The sequence below is a fragment of the Cydia splendana genome, chromosome 23 (genome assembly GCF_910591565.1).
Source record: "Cydia splendana chromosome 23, ilCydSple1.2, whole genome shotgun sequence".
NCBI classification, from domain to species: Eukaryota; Metazoa; Arthropoda; class Insecta; order Lepidoptera; family Tortricidae; genus Cydia; species Cydia splendana.
In genome coordinates, this window is record NC_085982.1 from 12,327,696 (window position 1) to 12,348,872 (window position 21,177).

The 21,177-nt window shown below is 35.9% G+C and overlaps 1 protein-coding gene across 4 annotated transcripts in view; it reads left to right on the forward strand.

The window, feature by feature from the left end:
- LOC134801854 (neural/ectodermal development factor IMP-L2-like) overlaps positions 1–13,709 on the forward strand; it is a 107,487-nt gene extending 93,778 nt beyond the window's left edge. For 3 of the 4 annotated variants that reach the window (XM_063774491.1, XM_063774490.1, XM_063774494.1), the window contains exons 2-7: positions 8,229–8,350; positions 9,253–9,413; positions 10,176–10,338; positions 11,501–11,697; positions 12,592–12,718; positions 13,568–13,709. In XM_063774491.1, coding sequence (XP_063630561.1) covers positions 8,245–8,350; positions 9,253–9,413; positions 10,176–10,338; positions 11,501–11,697; positions 12,592–12,718; positions 13,568–13,593 — 780 coding nt within the window. In that variant the 5' untranslated portion in view covers positions 8,229–8,244 and the 3' untranslated portion in view covers positions 13,594–13,709. Of the gene's footprint in view, positions 1–3,915; positions 4,028–8,228; positions 8,351–9,252; positions 9,414–10,175; positions 10,339–11,500; positions 11,698–12,591; positions 12,719–13,567 lie in introns of those variants that run through there. The other variant, XM_063774492.1, reaches the window with a different exon arrangement.
- The last annotated feature ends 7,468 nt before the right edge of the window (positions 13,710–21,177 follow it).

Below are 21,177 nucleotides of genomic sequence, written 5' to 3' on the forward strand. Positions count from 1 at the left end.
TTTTTTATTTTTGGAAAATCTGATTTATAATCATAGTTTCAGGAAGGGTTCTTAACAACAAAAAATATACTGTACGAGGCACCCCTCTGCTTTTTATAGTTAGTTAGATATGAACGTTTAAAGATTGACATTTGTATGGCACTATTTAGCCATTTGTAAGGCGCTTTTGACATGTATATGGCATTTTTTCGACATTGTATGGCAGTATCTATTTTTTTATGGCACTATTTATTATTTTTGTGGCATTTATAAGACCCTAGCGACATTTGTATGGCACCTTTTCGACATTTGTATGGCACTATGTCGACATTTGTATGCCACAATCGACATTTGTGCGGTCAAAATAGCCGTATAAATCTCGCCATACAAATGTTGCCAATAATATTTTTTAGCGAAATTTCCTACACAATACAACCGATTCACTTATATATTTTAACACTATATTTGCAACTATTATTATAAAATACACATTTTTATTTCGACTATGTACCAACATATTAAGCGTCCATACAAATGTCATTGTAGTCGTACCAAAATATATCGAAAGAGATTCTTACCTGTTTTTATATAAATTAAACGTTTCCGCTTCCACACTCGATGTCAATCGACGCCCAACTAACCGCACTATTGCATCATAAATTTAATCTAACCGTTATCCAATAGACAAAGAAGATTTTGGGGGGTATCTTTAAGTCATAACAAAACAAGTGCCGCGCGGGACAACGATAAAAAGGCTTCCCTTGTTTTATTAAATAACGCATTAATTTATCGAAAGGATTAAATCAATTCTCTAGAAAATGCTCTTTATAAAAATACAAAGTTATTCATAATACGTTGCGTACATCCAAAGTTATGATTTTTTTAAGATTATAATACATTTAATGATAATATATACACACCCAGTCTTTTAGTCCTATGGACTTCGAGTTTTAGACGTGGGACAGCAAAAAATGCCAATTTGAAAATTGACCCATATGATCCAGAACCCCTAGTGTAGGTAAATTTCATCCTATAACATGACGAGCGTTCGCGTTTGCGTTATGTCTATTTTTGTATGAGATATTGAACAGCGCGCCAAGCGGGACGTTTTGGAAACTCAAAATCCCATACAAAATGACACTTTAACGCAAACGCGTACGTCGCGTCACGCTCTAGAATGCAATTTACACTAGGGGTATAGTGCATTGGGGTAAATCCGAAGGCGGGGTAATTTTGTAAATGCCAAATATCTACCTACTAAACTAGAAACACTTCACACTTTAGCAACACTTACGCCACTGCAACGCTAACATGGCATCTTGCGTACTGTTGCTACAGTAGAAAGTGTTTCTAGTTTAGTAGATATTTGCCATTTTCAAAATTACCCCGCCTTCGGATTTACCCCAATGCACCTACAGTTAGTTTCGATTTCTATGACACTTGAAATAGACGCCTATGTGTGACGTAAATGTTAAATGAAAGTCTTCAACAGTTAAGAACATTGAGTAGGTACCTAATAATCATTAATCTGAACGAAAACTTTCTAAGTGGAAACTTGCATGAGAATTCTCTCATGAAAGTTTGTCCGATGAAAGTCCAGGAATTGCGGAAATTTTGAGATTGTTCTGGATATAGCTGCGTGACAGTCAAATTTGATTAACTTGCGACAAAAGTGACTATCACAGCAATTTGATTATTTCGAGCATATGACCCTGTTCAAAAACACGTGGTTTGGAACACCCCCTTCCCATAAAGATAAGATTAGATAAGGTATGGGTTATTACACCGTGGGATCTCCGTACGGACACTTTAGTAGTATTTAAGTTTAACACTTTGAAAAAGCTTCAGATTCTGATGACCGAATTTGGGCTATAGGGGGAATCTACCCTGTATGGTTAAAATAAATGTTGTACCAACATAAGCGCAATAAAAATATTATGATTATGATTACATTTAATAACCGTACATGCGGCAATAACCGGGCATGCCCTTTCCGTCAGTAAAAAGTGGCAAATTTAAAAAAAGCGCAACGGGTTGTCCTACCATAGACAATTTTAATTTAGCGCCTTTTTCTATCGACAAAATGGGTTTGCCAGAGTATATTAATTAAATGAATTCTTTTACTTTTAATCAATATATATAATAAAAGAAAGTGTACAATGTGCGTGCCGCTAAAACTCAGAAATGAGTCCCGATACGATCAAGGAAACTATATGGGGTGGTAGCCCTCTATCTCCCGTCCATGAAGAAGTTTTCCGTTTTTACCTGAAGGGTGTGCTTTTGAAGATATAAGAGCTGAAAGTTTCGCCCTCTGAGACCCAGAAGCAGTTGTTTTTGTTTTTGAATTTTGAAAGGAAAGTTCAGAATAAATCGTGAAATATATACCTACAAAATTTTGTACCTGGTGAGGTGTCTAGGGGTCTCGGAGGCTAGATATTTCTAGAACAGTCCAGAACATTCGAGAGTGTTCGAGAGCATTCCACAGCATATCAGAACATTCTAGATCATTGTGGAATATTCCAGAACACTTTCGAATGTTGTGGAATATTCTGGAACTTTCGAAGCCGTCTCGGGTCTCGGAGGCTAGACGTTTCTAGAACAGTCCAGAACATTCGAGAGCATTCCACAGCATATCAGAACATTCTGGGATGTTAGCGAATATTCGAGAACATTCTAGATCAATGTGAACATTCCAGAACACTTTCGAATGTTGTGGAATATTCTGGAAAATTTGAAGCCGTCTCGGAGGCTAGACATTTATAGAACATTCAAGACCATTCGATAGTTCGACAGCATTCCATCGTATTCTGGAATGTTATCGAATACTCGAGAGTATTCTAGATCATTGTGGAACATTCCAGAACACTAGAATGTTGTCGAATATTCAAGAGCATTTCCAGAACATTGTGGAATATTCCAGAACCCTTTCGAATGTTGTGGAATATTCTGGACCATTCGAAACCTTTTTATAGGGTTGGAGCTACTATTGGTAGGGGTATATATTTAAAGCAAGATATGAGGTTCGAATGTTCGAGAACATTCCGGAATATTCTGGAATGTTATCAAATATTCGTAAATAGCCTAGAATTCAGGATCTCAGATCATTGTGGAATATTCCAGAACACACTCAAATGTTGTAAAATATTCTAGAACATTGTAGACTATTCGAAGCCTTCATACTCTCAGGAGATTTTCGACAAGCACTTCCAGTTATCCCTATTCCCTATGCTTTTTTCAGGGTCAACTATATGTAGGTTGCTCTCGAGTTGGAAATTTTAAAAAATACATAGAAATAGGTCTATACCTATTTCTATGTATTTTACTACTACAATACCTACGTATTGTAGTTAGAAAAAATACCTAAATATATTTTAAAGTTTATCCTTTTATTACAAGTTACAACCACCACACAATTCTCATGTCAGCTCCCTGAGCGAAGCTGGGTACCACAGCTAGTATTTAATATCTATCCATAACTTACAAATATCCCAATGTTTGCGTTAATAAAACAATAAAATATGTTTTATCCAAAATCTATGTAAATCACTACACCTTAGGTATAAAACAAAGTCCCCCGCTGTGTCTATCTGTCTGTGTGTATGTATGTTCGCAATAAACTCGAAAACTACTGGACGGATTTTCAAGCGGTTTTCACCTATCAGTAGAGTGATTCTTGAGGAAGGTTTAGGTGTATAATTTGTTAGGTTTTGTGTAGCCCGTGCGAAGCCTGGGCGGGTCGCTAGCTTAATTTATAAAGTAGTACATGGTATTCTAAAAACGGATAATTAAGATTAATTTTACTTACACAGAATTATGAGGGTGAGGGAACACAAACCGCTGAAAAATGCAGTTGAAATGCAATTGGAGCTCGTGTGCGTTATGGGATTGAAATTTCGAACCACGCACGAAAGCATATAAATAGAGATCGGATATGGACCGGCCCATTTCGTGCTTACCACCCGAGTGCTCAAGTCAGAACATTTAAAAAGTTAACGTTCCATTTTTGAATTTGTGCAGTGTCCGTTGTGTTTCGCGCGCTTTTTAAAAGGTACGAGCTTTTGTCTTTGGTTTCTTAAGTTTTTTTTTACTTTTGTTTCGTTTTAATGAAATATTCTTTTTTACGTTTTAAGAAAAGTTTTTAGTGTAAATTATCTTAGATATTTAACAAAAATTGCGTGCTTTTAAGTGCAAATCTCAATCTAATTTACTGATTATTGTCAATAATATTTTAATAACATAATACAAATACATTCTTACACGTTTAATGGAATAAATAAATGAATCACAGGGACGTGATTGATAAAAGTTACATAATAAGTAATAACTATTATAGGTATCATAAATAAATAGTTATGACATGTGTCATTAAAACACATGAGAATTTCTCACACAGATAATATTAATAGGCATTTTAAATTAATAATTACCTGGAACTTAGGTTACCTATAACCTTTTTGCAACCGGTGTTGGTACTTGGTGCTAAAATTAATGATCTTACGAGTACCTATATCAGAATATTTACAATTAATCAAAATTGTTGAGCTTTAAAATTAATTTAGTTTTTTTTTATCAATTATACAACATAGAGAACAAATCAAATTATTGTATTAAATATTTTTGTTTTGTACTTTTTAAGTCAGAATCAGAATCAAGTATTTTATTCGTGATAAACTTAAAACTAAAATTACTTACATGCAAGAGTATAACTAAAAACTACAAATATTAATAACATTGTTAAGCGTTAAAGTTTACCACGAAATGGGCTCGCCTCAGCATAATACTGACCCGAAAGTCAGCGCTGATCTTCCGGCGAGACCACAAGTTTAGTCGTCTTACTACTACATATATAGAAAATATAAGTACATAGGTACCTATCTAAACTGAAATATATGTCATATCACACATTACAGAAAAAAACCAGGTAGCCTAGAGGCCCAGAGTCCAGGGTAGGGTGTTAACCGTGTAAGCTGAAGTCGCTGATTCGAATCCGGCCTCCGCGTTCCCTGCAACTTGGTCACATTTTTTTAGTATATCCAGTCCAGTTTTTTTAGGATAGCATCACAATAACTTCGGTAGCCTTCCCCTTGAAATCTGAAAGTAGATAGAGTACCTAAATTAACAACATAAAAAGCTTTTATGCGAAAATTCCAATAAAGCAAGCAGATGAGATTTTTTTTTTCATAAAAAGTATATTTATACCAAAACGTGGAAAACTCCAGCCAGTTAAATTTACTATAATCTTATTATAAGCACGAATATAATTATGTAATAAAAATGCATGAATGAAACTTCGCTGCTAAAAATTACTTATTTATATATTTTTGTGCCACACGAAAAATATTGTACAAGTGAGATCAAAAAAGTCTTTGATGATATAATCAAACTTCTGAAAAATATTACCTATTAAGAGTCTGCAAACCTAACAAAACAAATTTCAAATTCAGAACGTCTTTCGGAATATTTCACTCACACTAAGAAGAAGGCTAAAATAAACTGAAATAAATGTCATATACTAAGAAAAAGTGACCAAGGTCTCCAGCGCTCCAGACTGGACTCGAACCAGCTCTGCTATCGCGGCAGGTGCCTGTGCCATTCATTCTAATACACAGTACGAAAAAGGCATTGGCTATTTTCTTGCTATATATCAAGGGCTATTTAAAAGAAATTCATATTTATGTACCTATCTAATATTTACGACATAAATAAGCGAACAAAGCTTTGGCATCATAAACCTTGAAATTTACAGCGAAACTTTATAATACATTTTTTTATCAAAGAATGTCAGGATAAATATTTTTAGGTAAATATTTCGGACGGACGCTTTTGAAAGAAGTTATTAAAAATAGCTAAGAGAAATTAGAAATAGCTTAGTAACAATAAATGGGCAATTTAAATAATGTGTATTCTTTTAAAACCGAATATTTAATAATGTCGGCTAATTTCGAAAATAACCCACATTTTCATCATATTAGAGTTTATTTTCGGAATTACCCGACAATCTCAAGTATTTGGATTTACTCAAATACACCTTACTAATAAGTAGAGTCTGTGTGGAAAGAGAAAAGTCGTGGAATGTATGGGAATCAATACATTCTATGACTCTTCTCTTTTCGCACACTCTAACTAACCTCTTAGACATCGGTTACACGCTAATTCTGGCGTCAGTTCAGTCCATCAGTCCATTCGAGTTTCGACTGATGCCAGAATGATGGAAAATGGACACGGTTACACGATCAGTCCAGACTGACAACAGACTGATAAAATTACGACACAGTCGCCGTTTGGACACAGAACGCAACACAGTCATTTAGTCTTGTCTAATATGGTGACTGACGCGAGAATGACACGAACAGGTTACACGATCAGTCTCCTATCAGTTTTCTGTCATTCAAAATGGACTGACGAATATTATCTAAAAATTTAAATTTTCATCAGTCCAGACCATCAGTCCATCAGTCCGCGTGTTACACGATAATTCTCCCGTCAGTCTGACCAGACTGATGGACTGAACTGACGCCAGAATTAGCGTGTAACCGATGTCTTACAGATGTAGGTAGTGCAGTATTATCTTCCATCGTATTTTCACGGAAACATACGAACGTGTTTTGCTATTTCAGCCAGTCTCGGTATTCTGACATTGGCAGATCTGACGGACACATTCTGTAATTATGTTCATCTTCATGACATAAATATATATCCTCATAAGACCCACCATAAAGTTGTCCATTTTTAATTTGAACCTTGTTCTATAAGTAAATTGGAACAAAATTCGTTTGTTTTAAAAAGTAATGAAACAAAAGAAATGCTACTTTATTTGGTTCATGAAAAGTTCAAATTAAATTGCAATGAATATTTACATTGTAATGTACATTTAGACTCAGGAGGATAAGAACGACATTATGCATACCTACAGCATTTTCAAATGTCAAAGGATTATCGAATTTAAAAAAATTGATGTTAATATAAAGTGACTCGCAATCATCCTCATATTGAAGTGAGCTGCGTTGTAAGCATATCAAATCAAAGATTGAAATTTTAATGTTTAATTTCGAATACTGCTCAAGCAATCAATAGATTTCTAAGAATGTTTACCAACAGCTCATTCTACACACTTAAGACGTAATGATAATAATGTTTCTCCGCTAAACGAACGTTGCGTTTTCTAAAATTACACCCATTATATGAGTGAAGAAAGCTGACTTACAATGTAAAATGTCTATATTACTTATGGATAAGGAAGGCATTGACACGCAACAAACTCATAGGGTGATTCTAGCCGCCGTGCAGGTCAAGATCTCGACGACTCAAATAAAAAGCTTCATTTCTTAGAACTGATATAATCTTCCAAAAGTATTGGTTTACAAGAGCTTTCTTGACTAAACGGTTAAATGCAGAAGTGGTGTGTTATTGGTAGGTATGGAGGCTGATGAGAGACATGCATAATTTGAACAGTACAAAATGGTTTTAAATACCATCTCTGATTGGCCGCGAATCGCGATACAAGATATGTGGAGCGCTGCTATAATACTAGCAGAGCCACAGAATAAATAATAGTACTAGGTACAGAAGAGACTCACTCTCTAACAAAGCGCGTCCGTTACGATCAGGACAGATATAGCCGCTAGGTGGCGACAGCGCCACGCGCGGCTAGCCACCAAAATTGGTGTGGAACGGATGTACTTTTAGCTACCTGTAGCAAAGCGACGAAATCCCGGAGTGAGCCACGCCTGGCCGAGCCCGACGGCTGCGTTTAGCTACTGCATGGGAAATATTGTTTATACAATAATAAGTTGCATTCGCAACAGTGATCGATATTTATAGGGTTCCGTACCCAAAGGGTAAAAGCGGGACTCTATTACTAAAGACTTCACTGTCCGTCTGTCACCAGGCTGTATCTCATAAACCCTGATAGCTAATAGACGGTTCAAATTTTCACAGATAAAAATAGTACGAATATTGCTCGAAGAAGTTATCGGCGCGATTCGGGAAATGAATTAGAGATTCACTAGATATGAAATAGTAAAGATTTGTGACGTTCCACGGCAAAAGGTACCTTATGGTGGCTGGCGCTTACGCTATTATTAACGCCGCTCCAATATTCAGCCAGGGCAATGGTACCTTTTGCCGTGGAACGTCACATATATTTACTATAGCATATCTAGTGAATCTTTAATTCATTTCCCGAATCGCGCCGTATGTGTCTTGATAATAACATTAATAACTAATTAAAGTATTTATTTTGTCTCCAGGTCTCGAATCTCCAAGATGTACGCTCTCCTAATATTTGCTCTGGTGGCGGGATGCCGGGCCGCGAATGTGAACAAACACATGAGGCTGCTCACAGAACTGGACAACAACATTGACCCTAATTGTAAGTGGCGTAAGGTTCACTATCGTACGATGTACGCTCTAATATTCGCTTTGCGGGCGCAGGGGGCCGATTTTTGAAATTCGACCGCTCGATTTCGTGTATTTCGTTGAATAATATCTCCACTACTAGGCATTTAAATTCTACTAATAGAATTGAAAACGAGTGGTCAATACCACCCGATTCCAAATTTCTATCGCTCGTATTTCAACAATTGGCTTTTCGCCGTTTTCCACGAGTTTTCCACCGATTTTCGAGTGACGAAATCGAGCGATCGAATTTCAAAAATCGCCCCCCCCCCCCCCCCCCCCCCATTGTTCAACAAAGTATCAAAGGTCACGTTCTAACAAGTATGTAAGTGCGAAGATGACAGGCATAGCGACAGGCAAAACCGGACAATTGCGACCCGGACTCGCTCACCGAGGGTTCCGTACTTTTTAGTATTTGTTGTTATAGCGGCAACACAAATATTAATATTAATATATCATCATCTGTGAAAATTTCACCTGTCTATCACGGTTCATGAAATACAGCCCGGTGACAGATAGACGGACAGTGGAGTCTTAGTAATACGGTCCCTTTGGGTACGGAACCCTAAAAATCGGCCTCCTGTATTTTTTCTACTACCCCTCCGTGCCTCCCGACGATTCCTGGCTATCACTTCTTTAAAATTACTCAAGAATATAATATATTCAATTACATAAACGGGTCTACCGCGATATAATTTCATTGCCATTTCATTTTTCCGTGACCACAGCTGGTGCAACTCATTGTCAGCTGAAACGTGCGAATTTAGGGTAAAAACTATAAAATTATTTCGCGGCAGACCCGTTTGTGTAATTAGATATGTGTACAAAACGCGAGAGTTTAACTTTAAAGTGTTCAAATATACTATATTGTTTCAGTATTACCCCTCCGCGCGCCTCGAAGATTCCTCGCCATAACCAAGGCACCAGCAGCGGCGACGGGGCACCAAGCGGGCACCACTGTGTCTTTGTTATGTGAGGCGTTCGGGGCACCAGCACCTACGATACGATGGTTCAAAAACAACCAGCCGATTTATGAGGTAGCTATCATCTATAATGAGTTTTAGCACCGAATAAATAATAGTACTTAGGTACAGAAGACTCTCTCTCTAACAAAACGCGTCTGTTACGATTAAGATAGATATGACCGCTAGGTGGTGCAAGCGCCACGCGCGGCTTATGGCTAGCCACCAAAATTGGTGTGGGACGGATGTACTTGTAGCTATTTGTTGCGACGCGACGAAATCGCGGAGTGAGCCACGCCTGGTTTTAGTAGTAGTAGTAGTAGTAGTAAACACTTTATTGCACAAAACAAGTACATAACACAGAGAGAATACAGTAAATGTGTACAAAGGTGAGTTTTCTGAACAACTAGCCATATTATGCGAGGTGATTAGGTAGGCCATACTGAACAACTTTTTCTATGGGACCAACTCCGAAATCACAAAAAAATTTTTGGCCGTTTCATACATTTTGGTCGAGTGGATGCATGTGGACGTTTTCTATGGGAAGGCCAATTTTTTTTTGGGATTTCGGGGTTGGTCCCATAGAAAAAAATTGTTCAGTATGACCTACCTAATAACCTCGCACAATATGGCTAGTTGTCCAAAAAACGCCCTGTATATATTATATATCGCCTATCTATCATCACCATTATCACTAGAAATCTAAAATTCCGCTACTCGATGCTAGATGTGGACTACAAAAATAATAGTCCTTTTGGTACCAAAACTGATGTATGGAGTGAGCACTTATTCTTACTATATTTCTCTATGGTTAGAACAAACTTTTCTCCTTTCCAGTACGACCAAGAATCCAACGAGATCTTCGACACGAACCCCACCTCGCTGGCTCGGGTTTCATCCACATTGCTGGTGTCCCGGACCGCGGGCCGCGACGAGTACACCTGCGTGGCGGTGGCTGGCGCTAAGACGGAGAGGGTCCATAGCGTCGTTTATAGTACAGGTGAGTTTGTTACTCAGTGTTAGGGCGCCGAAGGCTCCATACAAACGTAGTACCCATTTTCCTCTCTGAATATTGACATTATGAAAAATAAGTATTTTTCACAGTTTATTGTATATTAACCATAGCTATGCTCCTTCGTTGATTTATTTAGATTTTTTGATTAATATAAAAGTACAGTAGGTACTTTTAGTAATACCAAAGACATATGTAACTTCGTATAAGACGAATAAAGTCTAAGGAAAAAACGTGCCTCGGAATTCAAGTAAAAGTCATTCTCGAATAGATGCCGCACACACCTTTAGCCTATCCTCGGCTAGATGGCGTGACGACACCGTTTCATATTTAACAATTTTAACACATAGATATCAGTGAATGAACATGGATCAAAATGATATAAAAATAATAAAATTATTTATCCATACATTTTTTGATAACTTTATACGTTTTCTTTTTTGGAAGATACTCCACCGACAAGAGAATAACTCTTAAGTTGATGATGATGATGATGATACGTTTTCATTTTGAGTTTTAGTCGTGTGTCGATAGATGGCATTAAATTTACAGTGACGACAAAATTTACAATGACAGGACCCCTCTATACTATCTATTCTTTTTGGTAATACCTATGTAGTAACTACGTTTGTATGGGGGAGCGGTCACGTGACTACGTCCCCTTTCAACTTAAATATGATTTTTTAGGGTTCCGTACCCAAAGGGTAAAAAACAGGACCCTATTACTAAGACTCCGCTGTCCGTCTGTCCTTCCGTCCGTCCGTCTGTCTGTCACCAGGCTGTACCTCGAGGACCGTGATAGCTAGACAGTTGAAATTTTCACAGATGATGTATTTCTGTTGCCGCTATTACAAAAAAAAAACATAATAAAATGAATATTTAAGTAGGGCTCCCATACAACAAACGGGATTTTTTAAATGTTAGGGAGCTGTGGGCGCGGGGTAGGTATTGCCCAACTCATCATTAGTGTAAGGGAGCCAAAGCTTCGCTCAATTTTTCTATTTTTATCTTCACTGTTGCAATAAACTAGGTATTTTGAAATATACTATAACATGGCTTAATGTCAACTTCAAAAAATCGATATCGAATTTGAATGTTTACAATGCGTAAAAATTCATTTAATAACAAAACTTTTCCTACTCACCCACAGATGGCAGCACGGATTTAATACCAGACCGGGCGCGACTGATACCACTCGCGCCACAAATCCTCGTCTCATACAAAGTGTTCATGGACCTCATTGGCAACAACGTGGTGCTCCCTTGCCATGCGAAGGGGCACCCGCGGCCGCAGGTCACTTGGATAAATAATCGGGGCATGACGGTCAAGTCGGATCCGAGGATGAAGGTTAGTTCCGCCACTCGTTGGTAGATGGCGTGAAAGTTAATTTCCAAAAGCAAGTAATAGTAGAGTCTGACCAGCGAGTCGTGGCAACACAAAAAAAACGCGGGAATTTCAATAAAAACCGCACCTGGCAATAAAATTACTATGAAACTAAATGACAGCTTGAAACTGACAGCTTATTTGATAGGAAATAAAGTTGCCATATAAAGAATTTTAAATAATAGCTTGTAACACGACTTATCTAACTTATCACAGTCAGTCATAAGTTAGCAAGAATACTTGCTTATGAATGAATGAATGATTCATATTTATTTCAGATTAATAAAAATCCATATCCATATAGTCACCATGTCCGCGATTTTTTTCTATTGAGTGAAAGTCAAAAAATCTGGATTCTAATTCATGCTGTTACTAAAGACAGGTCTCAAGTTTTTTTTTTAATTATTATTTATTCATAAGCCATAAATTGTATGTGTACATGTTGATGTTAGGCAATACAGTGAGAATCAATACAATTTTACCCAGTGGGTGTAGCTATATTTACTTACATACCTACTTATTAACTGACCGTTTATACATATTATAATATTCACTTAAGCTGTAGGGGCATAACTCAATGACAAATTTTTTAAGTGCTGTTACAAATTTCAATTGAAAAGATTGCTAAATAAATGCTGTGGCAACCGTATTGTGCACATATTTAATTACACGAACGGATCTACCGCTATATAATTTCATTGTTTTTACCTTAAAAACTTCTTTAATTTTTATTTTTTTAATTATACCTACTTTTTTATTGTAATTAAATTCGTGCACAAAACGCGAGAGTTTAAAGTGTTATAACCGTATTGTGATCTAAAAAACCTACTTCACCTTAAATCATTGTTTTACTTCCAGGTGCTTCGTTCAGGCGAGCTAGTGATCTCGCCTCTCTTGTGGAGCGACATGGGCGAGTTCACTTGCCACGTCTCCAACACCTTCGGGAGCCAGCTCACTACTACTTTCGTGTACCCTGCGAGTGTTAGTAAGTTTAAAACAATTTTTTAAGTCATTTAGGTAAATAAATATTACCTTCGAAAGGTTGATGATAATTGATCGATTTGCATTGACTTGGCAAGCAAAAGCCGCTTCCATACAATCGTAGTTATTTAATTATTTAAACTTTATTGCTTAAAAGAAAACTTATCGTACAAAAGGCGGACTTAATGCCAAAAGCAGTTATGAATAAAATAGAGCGTGTTTAACTTTTATATGTAAAACCTTTACTCGCTCTATTTTCTTTGTCGCTCTATTGTCGTTTTGAAATGAGATCGTGACTTCGATTGTACCTATTGCATGGAGGCGGCTAGGTTCATGCGATTCTTAACTGACGTCCAAGGTTAGCAAACTTTAATCATTCGTTCTATTGTTTTACTTTCTAATGTACACTTTTAGCTGTTTTCCCATGCAATAATGCTCCTTGCATGCTTGCATGTTTGCATGCTTGCATGCTTGCATGCTTGTTGTGGCGTAGCGTGAACTAATCTAGCCGTGGGCGAAGTCGCATCTGCGAGGCCCTTTTCTTTTAATGTATATTCCCAAGATAATAAAAAGGGTTGGCTTCTGCGAGGCCCCTTTTAGTGCGAGGCCGCGGGCGATGGCCCATTTCGCCCACGCCTACAGCCTGGCAAAAAAGAGTAGAAATTAAAAATGGCAACACTGTAGTGTCGTCCCGTTCTCTTATATAAATTGATTTGAAAGGGACGACACTACAGTGTTGCCACTTTTTAATTTCTACTCTTTTTTGCCAGGCTGTACCTAGCTACGCCACTCCATAGGTGACTGTTTTTTTTTATTTGAGGGTAAAATTAAATTTAATGTTTATTTGTTTCAGGTAGGGTGAATAAAGTAAAGCAGTAGACAATCGAGCAAACGAAGCATCGTATACTTAACGTGAATGTTCCTGTAGTTAAGTACTTGTCTACTAGTACGCGAGCGAACTAAACGGACCTTCATTCTAACCCTCTGAATGCCACGCCTAGGTACTACATATGATATATATATATATAATATAACGCGATCGTCAATGTTATTAGAATGCGCGAAATCAAATTTAAACTCAAAAGGTCAAAGGGTTAAAAAATTCAATATTTAAATTGTTTAAGATTTAAAGTATTTATATTCTTACTAAAATTATTTATAAACTAGCCTGTTTTCAACTTTTATAAAAATAATGGTAGTGTTGGATTTCCCTATCAACTGCTATTTAAATAACCTACGGTTTTTTATATTTAATTTCATATTTTTAAGCGTAATTTTATACATAAGAAAAAAATTATCGCCTATAAAGATGTGATTCCATGTACAAACTATGTATATGTAGAAAAAACATTATATAAAAGTATTTGTTGCGGCTGGACCGTATTTTTTTTAATAGATCGCTCGCGTATTTTTTAAATCGAGTCTGCCTATTTTTTTATTTGTTGTATTTATAAAAAGCCTTTTGTTTACTACGCGGTTTAAGAGTTTAAAAAAACATGAAAATCTTAAGACTACTGAATTTTGCCGTCATTAATAAAATTAGTATAGCAACAAAGAAAGTACATTTAATTCTATATTGTGTAAAAAACAAGAAAGTGCTTCTATCTTTTAAAGATAGATTTGCACAATTCTTATATTTTATTTATTTGAATGTATATACTAGCGCCATCTGTCAGGGAGTAGCAGAATACTGACGTGAGAAGTTTGTTTTCTTCTACTGATGCTAGATGGCGGGATAGCAAGACTTTAATAATATTTTTTTATGTAAATAACGTCGTTTACAAAAGGTGATAAAATAAATCTTAATAAATAAACCATTATTGTATAATAATGATTTACTGTATTATTTAATTATTGTGATTATAAACTATTATAATAAAACTGTGATGAAAATAGATGGATATAAATAAAATAACGATCAACTTACATAAGACTTTTATTTCTTGGTAAATATCCTAATACCGATTTTGTTATTATTATAGAATCTTTCGCTTGCACAGGGCTCAAAATAAGCTCTCGAAGAAATATCAAACTTTGCTCTCTTGTTGTACAAATAAATATTGTTACTACATTGTTTGTTTTTGCTACGTGTTATTTTATATACTCATATTATGGCCAGTCGTCTGCCGGATCATCAATCGCTCACTTCAAGTAGAATTTACAGTATCCCTAAACCTCGTGTTCTCACTTCTTTTGCGCAGCGCTTCTCGGCATTTCTCTTCCCGCACATTTACAATAAAGTAGTTAAAATTTGTGACATTAGGCACTGTAACGTATATGAGGCAAAAATTCGTATACTAAACCTGCTAAAATCTTGGAACTACGAGGAATCAGAAGAAATTCTGAATCCTTCCCAAGTGACCCCTAACTCCACATACTCATAGGATTACTTCCTCATTCCTCGAGTTCAGTTTCAGTTTTTCATAACGCTCGAACACACTTAAATCTAATAAACTTTTACATTCATTACATTCTTAGATTTCAATCACACACTTTTCACTCCCTTCTCACAACAAGCTTACAAACACACAAGTTCACACTCCTCTTTCTTTCCTAATCCCTTTTCTTATGTGTAATATAATTATATTTTTTTATCACTGGTAACTCGTGATGATCATGACCCCCGCGACACAGGCCATGCCTAGTGCGGGGTTCACTGTAACGTACATGTTAAACTTTTATTGTCAATAAAAAATATTCTTATTCTTATTCTTGTTCTTACAAATACTAATTAAAATGTTTTTTTCAGTGTTTTTTCGAAACAAGAATTCCGAAAACAACGCAGTTCCCATCACTGGCATCACTATTATAAATAGTTTTTAGTCAAAAAAAATATTTTTGACAAAAGCTTTTATTGGTGATTGTACTTTACTTTCAACAGATAACTAATACTCGTCGAGACAATTCTAACAAACCCAAACACAATTAGGTTGCGTTGTTTTATCTAGAGATGCCCCGAATAGTGAATTTGGCCGAATACCGAATACCGAATATTCGGCCCATCTCTCGGCCGAATACCGAATATTCGGCGACCGAATATTCGGCATGACATGCGAACATTTTGAGTCACAATTATTATGAAAACTGTTCGCCAACAAAGCACAACGTTTGGTAAGATATATTTTTATGTTGAACAGAATTAATGAATGTAGCTAGAGTGCCTAGAGTCAAGCCAATCAGATAAAAATAAAATATTTTGTAATCAACAAATGCTCAAAAACGTGCCTTCGTATTTAACTACTTTTCAAGAATAAATTTTTAATATTAAATATACCTAGTTTTTGGTAATTTTTCTTTTTAGGTAGGCCCAACAGATATTCGGTATTCGGCCGAATAGTAGACAACATTCGGCCGAATACCGAATATTCGTGGCATCTCTAGTTTATCACAGAGTTCCTAGGTATAGCCATCTCCTGTCTCCATCATCAGATCAGCTTGAGGTTACTATATTATTTCATTGACACCCAACCTACAGTCTGTATATTTAAATACTTAAATAAAAGTAAACAAAATCTACCCTCAAATGGCTCCTTAAGCCAGTTGAGGGTAGATGGAAACATTACATGATCAAATAATGTAGGTTAAAGTCAGGTCGTTCAGTGATAAATCCAGGCGGTTTTGTATTTGGTTGGTAAACCAATAAATGTTATAACTACCCGAAAATGTACAAATTATTTTTTTACTTTTATTTAAATACCTAAAGATACAGAGTTGTACCTACATCATTATGTAGGTACACACAGCAACACTCCTGACCTGACTATACATCAGTGGACCTTATTATTACAAAAGGCATCAGGTCCACCGATGTACAGTTAACACTCTGGGCGACTGTACCTATGTAAAGTTTCAGTTCAAACTGCAATCAATGACTTTATGCAGTTACGTATACAAATGTTTTATGCACCTCGGCTCCTTCTTGTCGGAGTGAGAATGATCTTAGAGCATTTAATAACTGGAGTCGCCTTTAAGAGTTTACCCCTCTGCCGAAAAACTTGCACAATTTTGCAAACTTTTGTATACAGGGTGATTCAGGAGACGGGAGCAAGACTTACACTGCGCGTTTCGTAAATTATAAGCAACTGTTTCGTATCAGTATTAGTGAGGTTAACAAGTTAAAAGAAAACTTATCGTACAAAAGGCGGACTTAATGCCAAAAGCAGTTATGAATAAAATAGAGCGTGTTTAACTTTTATATGTAAAACCTTTACTCGCTCTATTTTCTTTGTCGCTCTATTGTCGTTTTGAAATGAGATCGTGACTTCGATTGTACCTATTGCATGGAGGCGGCTAGGTTCATGCGATTCTTAACTGACGTCCAAGGTTAGCAAACTTTAATCATTCGTTCTATTGTTTTACTTTCTAATGTACACTTTTAGCTGTTTTCCCATGCAATAATGCTCCTTGCATGCTTGCATGTTTGCATGCTTGCATGCTTGCATGCTTGTTGTGGCGTAGCGTGAACTAATCTAGCCGTGGGCGAAGTCGCATCTGCGAGGCCCTTTTCTTTTAATGTATATTCCCAAGATAATAAAAAGGGTTGGCTTCTGCGAGGCCCCTTTTAGTGCGAGGCCGCGGGCGATGGCCCATTTCGCCCACGCCTACAGCCTGGCAAAAAAGAGTAGAAATTAAAAATGGCAACACTGTAGTGTCGTCCCGTTCTCTTATATAAATTGATTTGAAAGGGACGACACTACAGTGTTGCCACTTTTTAATTTCTACTCTTTTTTGCCAGGCTGTACCTAGCTACGCCACTCCATAGGTGACTGTTTTTTTTTATTTGAGGGTAAAATTAAATTTAATGTTTATTTGTTTCAGGTAGGGTGAATAAAGTAAAGCAGTAGACAATCGAGCAAACGAAGCATCGTATACTTAACGTGAATGTTCCTGTAGTTAAGTACTTGTCTACTAGTACGCGAGCGAACTAAACGGACCTTCATTCTAACCCTCTGAATGCCACGCCTAGGTACTACATATGATATATATATATATAATATAACGCGATCGTCAATGTTATTAGAATGCGCGAAATCAAATTTAAACTCAAAAGGTCAAAGGGTTAAAAAATTCAATATTTAAATTGTTTAAGATTTAAAGTATTTATATTCTTACTAAAATTATTTATAAACTAGCCTGTTTTCAACTTTTATAAAAATAATGGTAGTGTTGGATTTCCCTATCAACTGCTATTTAAATAACCTACGGTTTTTTATATTTAATTTCATATTTTTAAGCGTAATTTTATACATAAGAAAAAAATTATCGCCTATAAAGATGTGATTCCATGTACAAACTATGTATATGTAGAAAAAACATTATATAAAAGTATTTGTTGCGGCTGGACCGTATTTTTTTTAATAGATCGCTCGCGTATTTTTTAAATCGAGTCTGCCTATTTTTTTATTTGTTGTATTTATAAAAAGCCTTTTGTTTACTACGCGGTTTAAGAGTTTAAAAAAACATGAAAATCTTAAGACTACTGAATTTTGCCGTCATTAATAAAATTAGTATAGCAACAAAGAAAGTACATTTAATTCTATATTGTGTAAAAAACAAGAAAGTGCTTCTATCTTTTAAAGATAGATTTGCACAATTCTTATATTTTATTTATTTGAATGTATATACTAGCGCCATCTGTCAGGGAGTAGCAGAATACTGACGTGAGAAGTTTGTTTTCTTCTACTGATGCTAGATGGCGGGATAGCAAGACTTTAATAATATTTTTTTATGTAAATAACGTCGTTTACAAAAGGTGATAAAATAAATCTTAATAAATAAACCATTATTGTATAATAATGATTTACTGTATTATTTAATTATTGTGATTATAAACTATTATAATAAAACTGTGATGAAAATAGATGGATATAAATAAAATAACGATCAACTTACATAAGACTTTTATTTCTTGGTAAATATCCTAATACCGATTTTGTTATTATTATAGAATCTTTCGCTTGCACAGGGCTCAAAATAAGCTCTCGAAGAAATATCAAACTTTGCTCTCTTGTTGTACAAATAAATATTGTTACTACATTGTTTGTTTTTGCTACGTGTTATTTTATATACTCATATTATGGCCAGTCGTCTGCCGGATCATCAATCGCTCACTTCAAGTAGAATTTACAGTATCCCTAAACCTCGTGTTCTCACTTCTTTTGCGCAGCGCTTCTCGGCATTTCTCTTCCCGCACATTTACAATAAAGTAGTTAAAATTTGTGACATTAGGCACTGTAACGTATATGAGGCAAAAATTCGTATACTAAACCTGCTAAAATCTTGGAACTACGAGGAATCAGAAGAAATTCTGAATCCTTCCCAAGTGACCCCTAACTCCACATACTCATAGGATTACTTCCTCATTCCTCGAGTTCAGTTTCAGTTTTTCATAACGCTCGAACACACTTAAATCTAATAAACTTTTACATTCATTACATTCTTAGATTTCAATCACACACTTTTCACTCCCTTCTCACAACAAGCTTACAAACACACAAGTTCACACTCCTCTTTCTTTCCTAATCCCTTTTCTTATGTGTAATATAATTATATTTTTTTATCACTGGTAACTCGTGATGATCATGACCCCCGCGACACAGGCCATGCCTAGTGCGGGGTTCACTGTAACGTACATGTTAAACTTTTATTGTCAATAAAAAATATTCTTATTCTTATTCTTGTTCTTACAAATACTAATTAAAATGTTTTTTTCAGTGTTTTTTCGAAACAAGAATTCCGAAAACAACGCAGTTCCCATCACTGGCATCACTATTATAAATAGTTTTTAGTCAAAAAAAATATTTTTGACAAAAGCTTTTATTGGTGATTGTACTTTACTTTCAACAGATAACTAATACTCGTCGAGACAATTCTAACAAACCCAAACACAATTAGGTTGCGTTGTTTTATCTAGAGATGCCCCGAATAGTGAATTTGGCCGAATACCGAATACCGAATATTCGGCCCATCTCTCGGCCGAATACCGAATATTCGGCGACCGAATATTCGGCATGACATGCGAACATTTTGAGTCACAATTATTATGAAAACTGTTCGCCAACAAAGCACAACGTTTGGTAAGATATATTTTTATGTTGAACAGAATTAATGAATGTAGCTAGAGTGCCTAGAGTCAAGCCAATCAGATAAAAATAAAATATTTTGTAATCAACAAATGCTCAAAAACGTGCCTTCGTATTTAACTACTTTTCAAGAATAAATTTTTAATATTAAATATACCTAGTTTTTGGTAATTTTTCTTTTTAGGTAGGCCCAACAGATATTCGGTATTCGGCCGAATAGTAGACAACATTCGGCCGAATACCGAATATTCGTGGCATCTCTAGTTTATCACAGAGTTCCTAGGTATAGCCATCTCCTGTCTCCATCATCAGATCAGCTTGAGGTTACTATATTATTTCATTGACACCCAACCTACAGTCTGTATATTTAAATACTTAAATAAAAGTAAACAAAATCTACCCTCAAATGGCTCCTTAAGCCAGTTGAGGGTAGATGGAAACATTACATGATCAAATAATGTAGGTTAAAGTCAGGTCGTTCAGTGATAAATCCAGGCGGTTTTGTATTTGGTTGGTAAACCAATAAATGTTATAACTACCCGAAAATGTACAAATTATTTTTTTACTTTTATTTAAATACCTAAAGATACAGAGTTGTACCTACATCATTATGTAGGTACACACAGCAACACTCCTGACCTGACTATACATCAGTGGACCTTATTATTACAAAAGGCATCAGGTCCACCGATGTACAGTTAACACTCTGGGCGACTGTACCTATGTAAAGTTTCAGTTCAAACTGCAATCAATGACTTTATGCAGTTACGTATACAAATGTTTTATGCACCTCGGCTCCTTCTTGTCGGAGTGAGAATGATCTTAGAGCATTTAATAACTGGAGTCGCCTTTAAGAGTTTACCCCTCTGCCGAAAAACTTGCACAATTTTGCAAACTTTTGTATACAGGGTGATTCAGGAGACGGGAGCAAGACTTACACTGCGCGTTTCGTAAATTATAAGCAACTGTTTCGTATCAGTATTAGTGAGGTTAACGTTAATTTTTTTAGTCGTGTTAAAAAAAAGTTATTAATTTATTTACGACATGCATGGTCACCCTAAAATTAGAATACTAAACTACCGATATTCTGTGTCAAATTGAATGTCATCACGGTCTGGTTACTTTTGAAAACTCGTATCTCACTCAAGTTTGACAGTTTATTTTCTTCGTAATCAAAATGCTTTCATTACGGTTAAAGAGGTTTTATGTTTATTAATTAGGTCTTGTAGGGTGAACATGATTGTGGAGAATTAAATTTGCCCTCACCAAAAAGTTAAAAAATAGGAAAAAGTGTGGTTGTTTCACCTAAATACGACGGTGATCGATCAATTATCAGTTACTGAGTGCGCAGGCTTAGTCCTGCTCACGTCTCATGAATCAC